The following is a 17,565-nucleotide window of genomic DNA, read 5'->3' on the forward strand; positions in this document are numbered from 1 at the left end:
CATTTAAACCACACCGGTAGCACATTAAATCAAATATCTACTTAATTAAGGATGCACAAACAGCTTCAGCTCTGCCCTCCATTAGCCACTGCCCATTTGCACCTTGCAAATGGTCCGAATACCTGCCAGGAGGCTGGATTTTATGGCATGGGTGCTCTAGCTTCATTTGTCAGGATGGGCTTGGCAGAAAAATAAAAAACCAAATCCCCAAAACCAGTTACTCTGGGTCTGCAGCTCTCCCCCTGTATACAAAGTGTGAGGCAAACCTCACTGTGCATATGTGAGCCTGGGGCAGCAGAGTCCTGCCTGCAGGGACCTGGAGCTGTCACCGTGAGCATGTGAAATTCACTTTCTCAAAAAACACTATAGCAAAAAACACCAGCTCTTAAGACACCCGAGATGCAGCAAGAACTCAGAAAGATCTCTTGATAGCAATTGTGAGAAAGCCCCACATCAGCAATACCACAGATCTGAGAATTACAGGGCAGCAGAGACCTCAGGGATGTGCTGGCCCCACCTACAGCTAAACCAGCAGACACCTCCCTCCCTGTGAGATCACCCCAAAACCACAGGGCATGGGAAACCTGTACCCCCCACCTCGAAAGCTCTCCCAGTAGCAGCTCCTCTTTCTGAACCCCAAATACCTGGGTAGTTGTTGCTATTTCTAAATCTATCAATTTACAAAACTTTCCCGTTTTAGCCGTCATCGCTGGCTGGAGGACATTCCCTGTGGTCACCCAATGCCGGCAGGGTCACCAACCTTCAGGTAACATCACCCAGTTGGGCTGCATGGTCCCACCTGGATAAAATGCCCAAGCGCAGCCAATACAAAAAGAAGAATCCATTTTCCTGCAATCATTTACAGTAATCCTTAAAGCAAGCAGGTTCAAGTTGAGCATCAGCCTTTTAATCAACAGGCTCCAGCAAGACTTGGGAATTGAGGAGCTGCTGTGCCCTCCCAGTGCAGACAGCACTTTTGTCCCAGTCAGCACTTCCAGCATGGCCTTCCTGAGCAATTGCACACGAGGGCTTTGAAACATACTTTGCAGAGAAACCCGTGCCAAGAAAATTCCTTCTCCTGGCTTTCTGCAGCAAGCAACCTCCGATAGGGGTTGCTGAGAATAAAGTCACTTCATTTACAAACCGGAGAGCCAAATCTGATAGACATCAAAATTTGAGGTAAGTCAAGGAGCGATGGAGCGCTGCCAGTTCCCCAAATGAATATTTATGGCAAAGATTCACCCAGCTCTGAGCTGAAGAGAAACCAGCAGTGGGAAAGGCTACCCCTGGGAAGGGGAAGAAGAAAGATCAGGTTTATTTCATCATTTTTATTGAGTGCAATTTTCTCTTTAGTACAATATTCTCTGAAAGTTACTGTTACAAACTCCAACAATTTCAACACAATCAACAAATTGGGGAAGGGGGGTGGGGAGAAGGGCAAAAAAAATTACAAGGGGTGAAATCTTTTACAGACATCTCACTGGTTATGTACAGGACAGGTATGGCCGGCTGGCACAGGGAATGCCGCGGCTCGGGGGCAAAGGGGCTCCCGGCGTGCTGCGGAGATCTCCCGGATCATCATCTCGTGGGTGGCAGAGGGGAGCAGTCCCGGCAGACCAGTGGCAACCCCTTTCCGTCGCTGCTGCCCGGCTGCAACGCTGGGCTCACGCCCCTGCAAGGCAAGAGGGAGGGGAACAAGAAAAGGGTGAGAATAAGCACTTCCCGTGCTCAGAGAGGCAGCACCGAAAATGCAGGCTGCTCCTTCACAGCTGAGATCCGCAGCGACACCAAGCCCCACCCCAATCCCCTGCCCTGCGGCCGGTGGGGACTGCACCCCCCGAAATCCAAAGACTTCTTACGACACAGCCTCTCTCAAAAAAAAAAAAAAAACCAAACCAACCCACACCACAAAAAGCAGTAATTAATTAATATGCTGTCAGACAAGTGACAATTTCACTGAAAGCTCCCAATTTTTCCTCAGGGGAAAAAAAAGAAATGGAAGAGACATGTTTCTTTGTGAAGCCAAGATGCTTTGAGGAGGGGAGGTTGAGACTTCATTGTGGGGGTGGGAAGGTTACCATGTCCCCCAGCCATGAAGATGATTTTTCCCCTCCCTTCCACTGCAATATGAGCACCCCCAGGTCTAAAGCAGGAGCAAACCACCAGGCACCAAGAAATCACTCTTTCCAAAATAACAAAACCCACCCATTTTCTCCACTGCTGGGGTAAAGCAGGTGGTCTCCAAACCAAAAGAGCAGCCCCAGGAGCACCTCCTTCTCACCCTGCAACCAAGAAGTGCCACACAGCAGCAAAATCCCATTATTCAGTCACTTCAGAGAGGCAAAGATGTTTTTAATATACAATTGCACCTTGGAAACATAAAGACATCACAATAAATAACAAAGCAATTGACCACTGCGTCCCTTTGCTGGGCCACCAATAACCAGGGCTTGCTGGTATAATTATTGCCAGGCATCTCTGTGCCTCTCTGAACATACCCATGCTTCAATAAAAAACTCCAGCTGTGTCTGACATTTTGCTCCTATTAAAATTCATCATTCTGCTGAATGAAAATAATTTTTTTTAGCAAACCCAGCTAGTAACGAAACTTTTATTTAGTAATTTGATGTTTGGCGGAAAAAGGGACATGGGAGAAAGGGTAAGAGAAATTGAGATTATCTTAAAGAAAAAAAAAAAAGAGCTTTGGCTGCAGGAAGAGATATCACTGTGTATTTCTTATGCACCAGGGTCCATTTTCAGTGCCACACTCGGAGATTCAGTCCCATGGCTCCCATTAACATTAATGGGAGCAGAACAGCTAAACAGCTGGGGAAAAGCAACAACAGAAATACAAATGTTTTACGAAAGGCAGTGGATGCAGGGGACAGTAGACGATGCACTGAGCCGGGCAGATCCCCAGGGACTGGTGTAAATTAGGGTGGTTGCACCCAAGTCAGTGGGGTGACAGTGATTTATATCGGCTGCAGATTTGGCCACATTAAAGCTGAAGCCAAGCGATGGCTCCAGCCCCAAGTGCTGCTCCCAGCTCCACCACCACCTTCCCCCATGGCCTTTCCCAGCTCATTTAGCCACAGCCATCCAACCTGCCTGGAAGCAGTGGAGCCAGGGAAGGCTTTTGGGGTTTTATATTACCCTGGGGAGCCTGCACCTTCCCCGGGGTGGTGGCTGCTCTCCCATGGCAGCTACAGCCCTTCCCTTTGCCCTGGCAAAAATGATCCAGGGGCAGCTACAGATGATTTGGGCCAATCCCAAAGGATCAGTCCCAAAGGACCTGATGGACAGGTCACGAGCAGCCAGGGGAGGACAGGGAGGGGGCAGCACGGTCAAGCATGCCCCAGGTACACAGCCAACGAATCACTACCCTGTCACACATCCTCATCCCTGTGCTCCAGTGTAGGAGCCCCTGCAAAGCAGCGCAGCGGGCTTTGATCTCAGCCTGTAAGTGCTGGCATGACACAAATAGCAATAAAAAGGCCACATTTGTGAGATGAGAGGGCATCCTGTAAAGGAAGGTGTTATCAGCATCAGCTTGGCTATAGGGGAGCAAATGGCATGGTTGGGATGCAGGCAGCGTGCTGGCCCTGGAGCGCTCTCCCTTTCCATGCTCATGGGAATGGGGCAGTCAGGGCAGAACCCCAAATACCCAAAATGATCAGAGGATGGACTGCACTGCCAACCCAGCTGCTGTTCCTGAGCACTCCCGTGGAAAGGGGGAGCAGCAGGTGGGAGCAGGGGAAGGGATGGAGGCATGCACGGAGCTGCCCCCAGCTCAGGGAGTGCCTCAAAGCCATTGTCATATCACTAACCACTCCCGCCAGCCCTACCCAGGCACCAGCCTGGCTACGGCCCTCACCCAACCCTTCGGCAAAGGGGAGCTGCACCTCGCCGTTTCCCTGGGGCATCGGGGCAGGAGCCTCCCAGCAACCCATCCCCATCTGGGGTCAGGACACAGTGCTGCTGCCCAGGCACTAACCCCAGACAAAAGACCAGAGCCTAAGCCCCAGACCACTGGCAGCCTCCAGCTGTGGAGACCTCCCCAAAATATTTGTGCTCAGGAAACTGAAAAGAGTTCAACCAAAACGTGGCAGGGAAAAATAAACAAACTGATGTGCACATTTTGCAGTCGCCTGCCCGTGGAAGCCCCTGCAAGGCTCCAGTCCATGTTTCCAGCACAAGGCTCACCTTGCTCCTTAGACAACACTTGGCATGGTCTGCGCCTCCTGCTGTCAGTCCCGCTCAGTGCTAATTAGCATTGATAATTGCACTGATGGTGACCATAATTTTCCTGCCCTTTCTCCCCACCTTCACGCAAGGGTTCAATTGCATAATGAGACCTCTGAGGATGATCATGGAGAGAGGAGCAGGTTCACCCCCACCGCGATGTCAGCTCCTGGAAAACGTGCAGGGATGGGAGAGCAGAGAAGGGAAAGCCACAGCCCAGGTCAGCAGATGAGGGAAAGCTGCTGAGCCTTGTTTACTTGGGGACACAAAGAAAAGTTTGCTCCAATTAATTTTTTTAAGTGGATAGGCATTAATCCCCCCTAACACTTATCTAGAATTAACGCAGCCTTAAGTAGATTTTGGCCTAATCCACTTCCATGCTGCCCTGAAAGGGCGCGTGCGCCTGTTTTGGGAACTAGCAGAGTTCAGATAATCCACTTAAAATTCAGGTGGCTGGTTTGTTCAGATTAACCTCCTCAGCATTTCCCTCCAGAGATAGGCCAGGAGCCCTCAGCACCATCCTGCCTCTGCCACCAGCAGGGCCACCCCATCCACAGTCATCTCTCCTAGCAATGGCGCTGGTTTCTCCTCCACTTGCTGTCTGTGTGTTAGGGACAGCTTGGACCCAGCAATGTCCCTAAAACAGCCACTACAGCAGAGCCACACAACGGGGGATGGACAGCCAGGGGCTTCACAATGTTTTTAAATGCTGATAGCCAGAAAGAAGGAGAGCAGATGCAGCACAGATGCTCAGACACAGACAGGGAGGGAGTGAGTAGCTCTGCCCAGGCTGTAGGGATGCTCACAATGCTGCTCTGTGAAGGATGGCCAGCCAAAGCCCTGTGGTACAGGTGGCCCTGAGATACCATCCCCAGAGCAGCTCTGACAACCCAGAAAGGCCCAGGTGAAGGTCAGATGCATCTCCCTGCCCAGAACAATGTGCTTCTCTGATGCAAACCAAGAGACCAGATTTAACACCATGGATGCTTACAGTCCCCAATGACACATGCCTGCTTCTCATCTCACATCTCTCCTCCCACCACGCACAGCAGAGAAAGTCCTCTCTTGACCAGAGCAGCTGTGTCTGCTCCTTTTTCCATGCCAAGCCTTGGGATGGCAATGCAGTCCATCAGGGTCCAACAACAGACACACACGATCCAGCAGACCACCCCCGAGATGTGGATTCAGAGCCAAAACCTAAGGGCATCAAAATTGGGAGAGCAAAACACAACAGCAGCTCTCACACCTCCCAGAGACAGGTTTTGGAGGAGGCTGAGCTCAGCTAGGACAGGCACAACCAGTCCCTGTCCTTTAAGGGTCCCTTCCAACCCACAACAATTCTGTGAAAAACAAGCCAAAACGGGAGCAGTGGGGAAACCACTGACAGGGTGAAACATGTCTCCACGAGAGTCCCATCGGCGTGGACTTTGCCTCTCCTCTGTCATTGCTCAGGAAGTTTCTGGCTCTTCCAAAATCAAGAGGAACTTCACCGGGAACTGCCAGAGAAGGTCTCCTTCAGGGCCTTTGAAAATAATTTGGAAGGCACCCAAGTTGTAATGAGACCAGCATCCATCCTGGTCTTTCATGCAAGAGCCACCAAAGCAGATGACAACACAGGCATTAAACAACCCTCTGCAGCTCCTCAAGCAGCAGGAACATTATGGGAGCAGGAGACATGCAGCACCTGGATACGTGTATGAGCTGGATGTGAAGCCCTGGCCCCAACTGCCCGGCTTCCCATCTGCAGTTTAATGAGGACGGGTGGCCTTGGAGCTACGGTACATTTCTGAGAGCTTGAAAATCTGCCGCGGGGTTTGTAAATCCATTCCTCATCTTAGAAACCCATTGATCTTTTTTTTTTTTTTTTTAAAGTCAAATTCAATGTTTAAGAGTAATGATTTCCAAACGAACATGGAGTGCCTCAAATATATCAGCCGCTTTTATGGATCAGAGGCAAAAGCCTTAGTCTAGACCCTAATGAACGCAAACGTGTCTGTCCCCATAGCAAAACAGCAGCATTTGTGGCAGTGCAAAAAAACCCTTCATCAGTGATGCCCAATGATTTATCCCATGCCACGAGCCAGCTGTGATGCTCCCTTGGTTGCCACAAGGATGTCCTTGGCCAGCAGGCAGGGATGCAGGAGGCTTTACTGATGACACCTCTGCAAATCAACCCCGAAACAACCCTTCCCTCCCTCTGAATCAAACATCCCAGAGCGGCATCCTCCACACCCGCTCATCGCCCTGCAAAGGAGTGGAAATCAGAAGAAAAGTTCCCTCAGGACTCAGGCTGGTGTACGGGGAGCTCCTGGAGCAGAGATGAAGGAGAGTGGAAGGGGAGGCTGGGGGAACAACAGCCCTGTTTTCTCCTAGGGAGAGGAGCGTTACAAGCACCGAAGCTGACAGGCTCAGGAATAATGGTCTGAGCTCGCTCTTACTTAAAAACTGGCTTCCTGCTGTTTTCATCACAAGCCCCACTCTGACTTGCAGCAACATTTAAAATTAAATATACATAAGTGCTTTCAAAGAACTGTTAATTTGAAGGTCATTAAATGGCATAAAATTATATAATTTTTTTTTATTAGAAAGAGGCACATAATAATGCTATTAATACATGCTTCTTTTCCATGTTCAAAAGCTCGCTCTCACCCTGGATGTGCGAGTGGCTGAGCTCACCTTTGCTTGCAGCGGCACAACATCTCATTTTAATTACTACTATTGAGAAAGCTGCTGTCTCCTCCATTGCATGTGGCGCAGCCCGCCAGGGATGGGGTTGTATAAAAGACACGGCAACGCCCAGGGAGAAACAATGCAGCTGAATTGCTAATGGAGATTTTTTGGGGGGGGGATGAGGGGAGCAACACAGCAGGGCTGGCACAGGAGGACACAGAAAGGAGGGGGTAATGTGAAGCCAGTTGGCAACACCAAGTCCAGACGTGACCATGTTGCCCACCAATTCTCACACCAAGACCTTGGGCCAAGCTCAGAGCAGGGTTTTTGTAGCAAAAAGTCCCTTATTCATGTAATGCTACATGCAAAAAAGACAAAGCGACACAGACACAAAAAAAAACCCCTAAAAAAGACATGAAAGGGTGGAGGTTTTTGCAGTTGCCATAGAAATGTAGATAAGGAGCTGACAACTATGAAGTGTTTCCGTGAAAGGACTGGATCAGGGGCGAGCGTGAGGTGGGCTCACTCGAAGGCAACCCAGGCGAGCAGCCGCATCCATCTGCCGCTGCTCAGCACAGAGGCGGAATGCAACCAGAGGAGCAAGATGCCACAGCCAAGCATCAGCTATGAGCAGTGGCCAGGATCTGCCCCAGTGGGGTCTACCAGCAAAGGGCACCTCCCAGCACCAGCACCTGGCAAATGAACCCACCAGGACCTTGCAAGGAACCCCAGCCCGGAGGAAAGGCCTGAGGTGCTGGTTCACTTCAATCAGAAATGCCTTTTTATTTTTTTTTCTGTGCAAACAAAAGCTTTGGGGAGGGAAAAAAAAATAATTTTTAAGCCCTCCCTTCCCCTTTGGGATCAAAGAAAAACTACAACACCAACCACAGCATGGATCAGAAGAAGGCATGAAATGGGAGCTTCCATTTATAGACCATACTTAGCGGTTTCATTTTTCTTCTTTTTTTCCACTGGTTCTTTCCCCACATTTAGCAGAGCCCCTCCACATTGGCAAAGCATCCAACGGACCAAATCTGCATCAATCCTCTGTCCACAAAAAAAAGCAGCAGTAGCTGTAAAGTAGAGCCTCCTGCCCCAGGTCCCACCACTGCCTGCAGGTCCTGCCCCATCTCCACACAAGGCAAAGCCAGAGCATCCCAACAGTTTCTCCATCACATCACCAATGGAAGAGACTTCTTGAATGACTTGGACAGTGCAGCCACGTGGCTACAGCCAAGTGCCTGGGAGTTTCCTGCTGATGCAGAAAGGTGAATGTTGGCAGCAAGCCTTGACCTAAGGGGCTCCTCTTTAATGGTGCCCTGCACCTCCTACGCTGGTGAGAACCTCCTCCTTGGCATCTGACGAAGGAAAAGAAGGGCCAGTCCAAGGACACGCTACCCTGCTGTCACGGCCAGGCAGAGCTAATGCTGTCACTCCTGGACAGAAAGACTTCGCAGTTTGAAAAACTTATTTTCCTTGAAATAAAGGGCTCCAAAGAAACAAAACAGTCCAACAGAAGTCTTTGATTTTTTTAATGTTATTTTTTTCAATAAAAAAGCAAAAATCAAATATGGCTACTTTGCACTTTCCTCATAGTTTTCCATTATCAGATCAGAAAACTGACAGCTTTTGGTGAAATCTTCCATTTCGGATGAGAAGCCTTTATTGAAAGACAGGAGAATAGGTGGCCTGTGATAGCCCTCCATCAGGTATCATCTTGACAGCAACCCTTGGCCAACTATGCCTCATCATCAAAAGGATGTGTTTGCACCACCTTCTGTCTCCTTGCTCAGCCCTGAGCACCGTCAATCTGCTGCTGAGCTCTCACATGACCCTGGAGGGGACATCTTCAGGCCCCTGAGCCACCGCTGATGGACTCACCCCACTGAGGCAGCGTGAGCAAGAGATGCCACCCTCATGCAACGGGCTGGTTAGAAGAGGTGGGATAGGGGAATCTCCTGCCACAACACAGCCCAGGAAACATCAGATGTTGGCAGGCTGGAAAAGAGCAGCAGGGTGGTGAGACCAACATCCCCAGCATTGCCAACTGTGGCTGTGTCATGGGTGAGCCTAGGATGGTGCATGAAGCTTCTCTGAGGCTGAGACTGGTCTAGGAGACACCACCTCCTCACCCAGCCCATGGAGCACCAGGGAGGCTGCATAAGGCCAGCCCCGACAGAGCCCTTGACTTCCAGCACAGTGTCATTTTCCTTGTTTTCCAAGCAATAAAGAAGACCGGGCAAGCACTAGGCTGAGTTAGCCATCTGAAAGGCCTAACAAGGGTTTGGAAGGCATCCCACAAATTTTAAGAGGTCAGGATGGACCCTCCTGTTCCTTATGCTGTGCAAGTGCTGCACCATTCTCAGCTGAAAGCTGCTCCCCTCCTCTATTGGCCGTAGTCCTGGGGCCCAGATCTGTTTCCTTCCCACACTGGCAACCACAGCACAAGTTTCTCCCCAGCCAGAAATCTGCCAACAGCCATCCTCCCACGTGCACAAGAGCGGTGGCACTTCATCCACAGGCATTTTGCAGCATGGGCAAGTTGACAGCTGGGGAAGGCAACAAGCATCATCTGCCCTGGGCAACCAAACCAAGACGTGAAGCAGGGCTACTCAGCATCTCTTGGAGTATCCAAGCACCTGGGCAGCTGGTTTATCCACTTGTGGGTACTCAGTCTGCTGGGCTGGACAGACAGGACTGAATGCTTTATATTAAAAAAGGGCTGCAGTGTCATCGCATCATCCTGCCAGCCCCAGGCACAGAGTGAGGAGGATGCTGAGCGGGGCTGCAGGACCAGCTGCCTTGCAGGTGCTTGCACGGCTGGGCAACACGCAGCAGGGGAGTCATGAAGGTGGAGTTTTGATATTTAGCCTGTGTCACTGTCATTCGTTTCTTTAAATGCCTTTAGCTTCATTCTAATAAAAGAGAAATCATAAAAAAAAACACAAAGGATCCTTCACTACCGGCGAATATCAATGCAGTGAGGTGGCGTATTAGTATGCATGGCGCCTGCTCCATCTGCATGTTGTATTCAGTGTGACAATATCCTGGAATACAGATTTGGGACGCAAGTATCCCGAGAGGTATTAGCAATCGTCTATCAGACAGGACGAGGAGCAGTCCCTGCTGTTGTAAACAAGGGGTGTTTTTCTCTGCCTCTTTCTCTGGGGGGAGTTCAGTGATTTGAAACAAGCTCATTCCTGCATCTTGTTAGTTCCTGTTCTTCAGCAAAGCAGTAGGTCATCTTCCTCAGACGATTACAGAAATAAAACTGGAGGTGTAAAGAGCACCCCATCACCAGGTTTCTTCATCTGCTGTTGGTGTCAGACGCCATCCTCCCGAACCAAGCACGTGCTCCCCACAGGACACACGGAGGTCCCCACTGCCAGAGAGTGCCCTGATAGCCCCAGCACGGGAGACAAAACGCACACCCAGGACGTGTGGACAGGTGCTGGCAGCAGGCAGGGAAAGGGCTCATCCCCTTGTGTTCGGTGGCAGCAAGCAAATCTGGTGAGGCATCTCCGTGGCATGGATGGACATAGGGCAATCTCATGGTGCAGATGGATGTGGGGCATCGCCATGGCAAGGACAAACAAGGGGCAAACTCACGGTGCAGATGGACACGAGGTATCCTTATGGCACTGATGGACATGGGGCACCCCCACGGCACAGACACAATGCATCCCCATGGCACAGATGGATTTGGGGCATCCCTGTGGCACAGGAGGGTGCGTGACATCCCCACAACATGGATGGATGCAGGGCATCCCCAGAGCGTAAGCGGATGTGGGGCATCCCCATGGCGGGGATGGATGCACGAGTAGCACGGCAGGTTTCTCGTACACGTATGAGGCACCACACCACCAAATTATGGCAGGGACCAGCAGCCCTCAAGGTGCAGCCAGGCAACCTGCCTGTGCCACCGCTCCCCCTGCCACGTGGGTGCTGCTTGCTGCCCGCATGGTGCCTGCAAGAGCGCGGTGATGGATCATTACAACTCGCACACAACTCTCTAAGTAAAAGCCTTATTAAGAGTTCATTCATTTTATAAACTCTCAGTGCAATCCACAGAGGGAAGTTAGATTGCCCAGTCTTACCATATTCTGTGTAAACACTGACACATGCCTAGTAATTTTAACTAGATCAATTTGCAAAGGAGACCGACAGTGGAACAAATTAAAAAAAATCAAATTAAACACGGGGAAACATTCACTGGGAGAGACTTTCAGAAAGTGAGCTGAAAAATACAGAGGATGGATGGACAGAGAGGTACATGAGACAAACGGACCTACCTCTGAAGCCATGAAACCTAAGTCTGTAATTCAATACCAAAATCCTTAGGTCCACAAGATGGGGAAAAAAAGTCCTCCATAGCCATCTTCCACGCATCACCGAGGCTCTGGAGGCCTTAGCAGTCTGTTTCCGAGAGCAACTCTCCTCCTTCTCCAGCAGTCACCAACCCAGTCACAACCACGCAGTGGCTCCTCCGGTCCCGTCCTGTCCTGTCCCCACCGTGCTGGCCAGCCCTTGGGCATCCTCCTCCCCACCTGCAGGATGCTGAGCACTTGCTTCACTGATGGCCGCTTCCCTGCTACCTTCTGCTCCCAGGGGCTGTGGGGGCAACCCTGGGCCCTCTGCACCCCCCAGGTTAGGAGCCAGCTGGCCGCAGGGTTGATGATGATCTTCAGTTAGGGACAAGCAGTGAGTCCACAGTAGGTTGACAACGTACACAAGCGCATGAGCGCACACACAGGGGAACACCTCTTTCTGTTTTCCAGGATGGATTTTTTTTTTAATCCTTTTTTTCCTTTTTGCAAAAAAAATGCAAGCAAAAGAAAAAAAAAACCCAAGGTTTTCTATTGAAGGTACATCTCTTCTTCAATATGAAGACATTAACTGGATTGAGTCGGATCTCCCATGCAGTGGTCAGTGAAGTCCTTTGGTAGTTACCAGACCAGCACCCAGGCAGGACAGCAAGGAGCTGCGGAGACGTCTGAAGACACTTCCACCCCATCCATGAGCAGAGAGGGGAGTGGAATGAGCAGGAAGGGCCAGGGCAGGGAGGGAGGGTGAAAGAAAAACAGAAAAGGAAGGTGGTTGCTCTGGACAGGACACTCCATCTCGTGCCCCTCCCTTCCCCAACAGCTCCTTTCTCCTTCTCAGTTTTGACCACTGCTCACTGGTGGTGGGATTGGAGTCTGGTCTCTAGGGTTTGCGTTTGCTTCCCCAACGCACATTGGTTTGTCTTCATCATTTTTTGTAGTTTTTGTTTTGTTTTAAATATATGATTTGTACATATTTATACGTAACGCTGTTCCCCATGACATTGGTAAGTGTGCTTCTGTTGGTGAGGAACGGAAGTCACCGTTAGAGATGAGTCCCAGGAACATCCTTCGTCTGCGGTCACAGTCCCCAGGCAGCGGCAGCACCTCTCCAAATGCTGTCCCGCGGCGCCAGTCATTTCCTCCCCTCCCACCTCTGTCCCTCACTGCGTGCCCTCCCCGTCCCCTCCCCGTCGAACGAGGGACGTCATGCCATTGAGGTTGGAGACTGACTCATCTGTACTCGCATGGACTGGACGCTGTTCAGGATCTTCTTCTGGTGCCCGGCCAAAGTCACCCCTATTCTCAGGAGGTCTCTGAAAGACAGACAGAGAGATCGAAGAGTATCAGTGGGCAGCTGAGGGCTGGTGTATCTATTTTGCCATCTCTAAGTGAGGTGAGGGATGTAAGCTCAGCTGGTCCATGCTTTTCAGAAGAACAAACACAGAGCCCAAGCGCAGCCCTGTGAGCATCACTAGGATAAGGAGGGACCAAGACCTGCACGCTGACCCCCAGATGGTGAATGCAGCCACCTCCAGACTCAGGGTGCTTCTGCTGATCAGTGTGAAGGATGCCCACACCCTCCTCTGCAGGTGCCTCGCACCAACCTTCCCACCTCCCCACAACCCCAACCCGCTCCAGGCAGCACCCAGCTTTCAGCCAGCCCTGGCACTGCACCCAACTCACTCGGACGTCATCTGGGCAACGAGCTGCAAGGAGGTGAAGCCAGCGGTCAGGAAGCTGTCCCTGTACTGGCTCATCTTCACGGCGCTCAGCCAGTCATCTACTGAGGTAAAGGCAGTGAAGTCGGGGATGGAGCGGTCGAGGAGGGGCTGAGAAGGCCTGCAACAGGACACACTGCTGGGGACAAGCCCGGCTGGTGCCAAGGGGCTGCTGTGCACAAGCCTGGCCGGTGCATGGCAGTGTTCCTCAATCCACCCCTCTGTGCCCTCATGCTCCCCCTAGCACTGCCCTGTTCCTGGCACACACGTGAGACAAGGAAGGCCAAGAGGCCTGTCCCAAGCAGCGCTTTGCCACCCCACATGTTGTAAACCAGCTGCAGGAGCTGCAGGGACTGAGCTGCACTGGCAGAGGAGACACTGCACCTGTACGGTCACACGCCATAAAGAATCAATAGCAAAGAATTACTGCTGCTGCTCAGCTGAAAGCTACGTGTTCTTTGTCTGTCAGGCAGAGAAAAGACAGAAACCCCCTGCACCTGGTGAATGATTTATGAATTCCTCTCCTTCCCCCCCAGCAGCACGAACTGCTCAGGAAGCCTTTTGCTGCAGCTTGGGATGTCAAACCGAGAGCATCTCCCGCGCGCTCCGAGACTCACACAGCGGTGATGGTAGCCACAGTTTTGAGGCTTGCCGGGTTGCGGATCATTTTATCAAGGGTGTTGACTATCTCAGTGAAGCGCGGGCGGGTGTTGCGGTCTTTCTGCCAGCAGTCCAGCATCAGCTGGTGCAGGGCGGCAGGACAGTCCATGGGCGGCGGGAGCCGGTAATCCTGCTCGATCGCGTTGATGACCTGCAGGGCAGTGGGGGAGAAAGAAGCACAAGGACAAGGGACTCAGAGGTCTCACACAGGGAAAACTGCAGCCACAGTGGGGGGTGAACCACCCCAGCCACTCCTCTCCCTGAGCCAAGCTGCCTGTGTGGGCAGAGGTGTTAAAGGCAGCACTGCTGCAGGCCAGGAAGGCAGCTGCCAGCCCATTTGATCATCAGCAAAGGGAGCAGGAGGAGACGCTCCCGGCTCCGACGGAGCCAGGGCTCTCAAAGGTTAATCTCCGCTCTGATGCTCTGCATGCTGCCGTTCCTCCCAGCGGAGATCTGCCACTCATTATCTCAGCAGATCGCATCGGAGTACAGCAGTCCAACTACCAAAGCTCTTTCCCCGCTCGTAAAACCTCTGAACATTTTCAAAGGCCTTGCAGCTTCCTGAAGTCCAATTACCAGCCTGCTGGCTTTTCTTCCCAATTTCCCTCCTTGCATCCTCTCACTCACCAGCCTGTTTCATCTCCAAAGCCGAGCACTGCCAAGGCTCTGGGAAGGAGCAGAGAGCCATTCAGGCGAGGGCTTTCTTTTGGGAACAAGCCCCCCCACACCTCCTAGAGCTGCGTGGATGACCACAGTGCTTACATCTTGGTTGGACATGTCCCAGTAGGGCCTCTCTCCAAATGACATCACCTCCCACATGACGATGCCGTAGCTCCAGACGTCGCTGGCCGAGGTGAATTTGCGGTAGGCGATGGCCTCTGGCGCCGTCCACCTGACAGGGATCTTTCCCCCCTACAGAAAAAGAGAAGGCAGCTGGGAAACAGCTCCCTTGGCAGAGGAGCCTGGACACCCATGAGCCAAGGTTGCAGCCATCTGCACAACCCTGGCCGCTGAGATCCTGCTGAGGAGTTGGCAGGTCATACCTGACGGGACAAGGAAGCAGGAGCCAAAAAAGCCTCCATGAATTTCTCTCGTACCTGCACAAAACAATTTAGCTAAACTAAACAAAAGGGTTTATCCAAGGGTTTATCCCACTCAGGTGTCACCCACAAGTGACATCTCCCTTCTCTGGCTGGTCTGCAGGACGTGGGACATCAGTGGCCCATTCCCAGGTCTCATCCCAGGGTAGACATCAGGTGACAAGGGCTACACAGGACTGCACTAGCACTCAAGATAAGGAGCCACAGGTATCCCTGTCCCTCAGTTTTCAATGGAAACAAGGTCTAACCTAAGAGCATCTGCTACAGCATCATCTGGGCTCCCACAGCTGCTGGAAGGTCCTTCTAGCCTCACTACTGGAGTGGGAGGCAAAAAGCATAACACCTTTAAGCCCTGAAGGAGACTTGGAAAGCACTGAAATAGGAAAGTGCCTTTGGCAGAGACACTCTCATTTCTCCTAAAAGCTCAAAACCAGGCTTGGCGTCACAAGTCACCCCATCAAGCCAGGGCAGGTCCCAGCTCCTGGCACGACAGGGAGGGCCTGGAGGTCATGCCGAGGGGGCAGGGATGCTGCAGAGGGGCAGTATGTACAGAGGACTGCTCCCTGGGCAAGCACTGCTAAAATAACAGCAAAGAAAGCCAAGTGATGAAGGAAAACCACAGACGTGCTCAGTATTTACTCTGGGCAGAATTGCATTGTAAATCGTTCAGTGCAATTGTTTTCTGTAGCCTTTCCAATGAAGCATCAGCTGCTCTTGAAGAATGAACAGCAAAAATTTTGATTTGAATAACTACAAATGAAGAAATTAACTGCTTAGGTTGTTTTTCCTGCCTTTTCCCTAGAGCTAAAAACCTGCTGTGGGAAGCAAAGTGATGTAATCGTAGGCACAGCATCACTTCCCAGCTGCCTGGGGAGATCTATTATGGCCTAAATTAAATAAAAACACAGATGAGATAATCTCTTTTATCTCTAAAGGTGGGGAAAGGCTACTTCATGCCTCATCCCAGCAGCTACTGCCGTGGTCTTTGAACAAAAACTATATGATGGGTGTCTGCTCAGAGGCCACTGCCTGCAGGACAGCCGTGAGCAGGAAGTGGGGCCAGGTCCAGGGAGGGGGGGAAATGTCCTGTGAGCAGGGGAGGAAGAGCAAGGGGCTGTAGCTGGGCCAAAACACAAAGCCAGCCTCAAAGGCACCTCTGTGAGTTTCCCATTTTGGAGGCTGGAGCCAGCCCCAGTGCCTAGGCACAGCTCGGCAGCCTGAGACTGCTTCTGCAGGAGTCAGTGCAGCCTTGTGCTTGCACCCAACGCATGGTCTTTTCATTAATTGATTAGATGAGGTCAATGGGTTGCTCATCCCATTCTCCTCCGTTCATCCTTAACACCAGTAAGGGTTTCATGAGCCCACTGGCAGGAGGATGGCCGTGGTGGGGAGCTAGGCATTCCCCTGGGGCAGTGGGAAACAAGGGGAGAGTGGGGCTGCCGTTACCTACAAACGAGTTAATTAAGGACAGGAGGGTGGCTAGGGAATGGCAGAGCTCCCATTATGCTTGTCTTTTTAATTAATGCCTGGAACAAGTTTTCAGAAGAGAAAGGCAGACCAGACCTGGAGCACTGGGGGAAGGGGAGTTAAAACGCCATCGCTGTGCCATTGGGGAGATGCTGTGATCTCCCTCCTTCCCCTTCCCAGTCTCTCCAGGGACCCCTCTGTGCACCTTCCCTCCATTGAGAAGAGGGAAGAGTCTTGTCTGGAAACTGTTCAGGGCAGAAAGGTGCTTGGGGCAGGAGGGAGGCAGAAAACTCATAAAAGGGAGGAAGAGAAAGGAGGGAAAAAGGGATGATGGGTGGGAACCAGAACCAGGGTCTCTAGGCCATGAGCCTAGAGTGCTGGGAACCCTCCTGAGATGGTAGAAGCTCCAGGGTGTACATCCAGCACCCTTCTCCCAGGTTCAGCTGGCAGCAGGTGCAGGGCAGGCATGGGGGAGATGAGCAAGACCAAATCTTGCAAGAGGTAAGTACCAAGGAGCTGGTGTAGGTGGGGTCAGATGTATCATCCTGAAGGTAGCGCGAGAGGCCAAAGTCTGACACTTTGCACACCAGGTTGCTGTTGACCAGGATGTTCCTGGCAGCCAGGTCTCGGTGCACATAATTCATCTCTGCAAGGTACTTCATCCCGGCGGCAATTCCTCTGAGCATCCCCACCAGCTGGATCACTGTGAACTGCCCATCGTTTTGCTGCGATAGAAAAGAGCAGGCACCAGGGTGAGTGTGCAGACCCCACCACGGGACCAGAGCTGCTCACCCCCAACCTTGGGAGGATGATGAACCTCCCAAGAGGACTGCCCAGCTGCCCTGCCCTGCCTGATTAAAGCAGAGGTATGCCAGCACCAAAACACACGTGTTTTGGGGTTGTACGGCACACTGCAACCACCTCCCAAGCTAAGGAAACAGACTGGGATTTACAGGATAGGATGCCAACACCTCATTCCCACATCCCACAGCTGAACAACAGCCTGCACGCCCCACCTTGCCTTACCCGCAGGAATGAGTCCAGGGCCCCGTTCTCCATGAACTCTGTGATGATCATGACTGGTCGGCTTTTAGTCACCACCCCTTCCAGCCGAATGATGTTGGGGTGGTCAAACTGCCCCATGATGCTGGCCTCGCTCAGGAAATCCCGGCGCTGCTTCTCAGAGTAGCCAGCCTTGAGCGTTTTGATGGCCACATAGATCTCCCGCTTGCCAGGCAACTTCAGGCGTCCTTTATACACCTCTCCAAACTCCCCTGCAAGTGCAAGAGCATCCGCTACCACCTCCTCCTCTACATAAAACATTGCAAAGAGTAACAGTAGTTTGAGCTGCTTGGTCTCCAAACCAACTGGCTGAGAAATGCC

General features: G+C 51.8%; 1 protein-coding gene across 4 annotated transcripts in view; it reads right to left on the reverse strand.

The window, feature by feature from the left end:
• Positions 1–1,317: 1,317 nt before the first annotated feature.
• EPHB1 (EPH receptor B1) overlaps positions 1,318–17,565 on the reverse strand; it is an 87,176-nt gene continuing 70,928 nt past the window's right edge. For 3 of the 4 annotated variants that reach the window (XM_064457135.1, XM_064457138.1, XM_064457137.1), the window contains 7 exons: positions 17,209–17,456; positions 16,692–16,907; positions 14,378–14,527; positions 13,573–13,766; positions 12,921–13,076; positions 11,205–12,550; positions 1,318–1,672 (listed from right to left, as the gene is read on the reverse strand). In XM_064457135.1, coding sequence (XP_064313205.1) covers positions 12,442–12,550; positions 12,921–13,076; positions 13,573–13,766; positions 14,378–14,527; positions 16,692–16,907; positions 17,209–17,456 — 1,073 coding nt within the window. In that variant the 3' untranslated portion in view covers positions 1,318–1,672; positions 11,205–12,441. Of the gene's footprint in view, positions 1,673–2,205; positions 2,283–11,204; positions 12,551–12,920; positions 13,077–13,572; positions 13,767–14,377; positions 14,528–16,691; positions 16,908–17,208; positions 17,457–17,565 lie in introns of all 4 variants that reach the window. The other variant, XM_064457136.1, reaches the window with a different exon arrangement.

Source organism: Phalacrocorax carbo, chromosome 7 (assembly GCF_963921805.1).
Source record: "Phalacrocorax carbo chromosome 7, bPhaCar2.1, whole genome shotgun sequence".
In the NCBI taxonomy this organism is placed as follows: domain Eukaryota; kingdom Metazoa; phylum Chordata; class Aves; order Suliformes; family Phalacrocoracidae; genus Phalacrocorax; species Phalacrocorax carbo.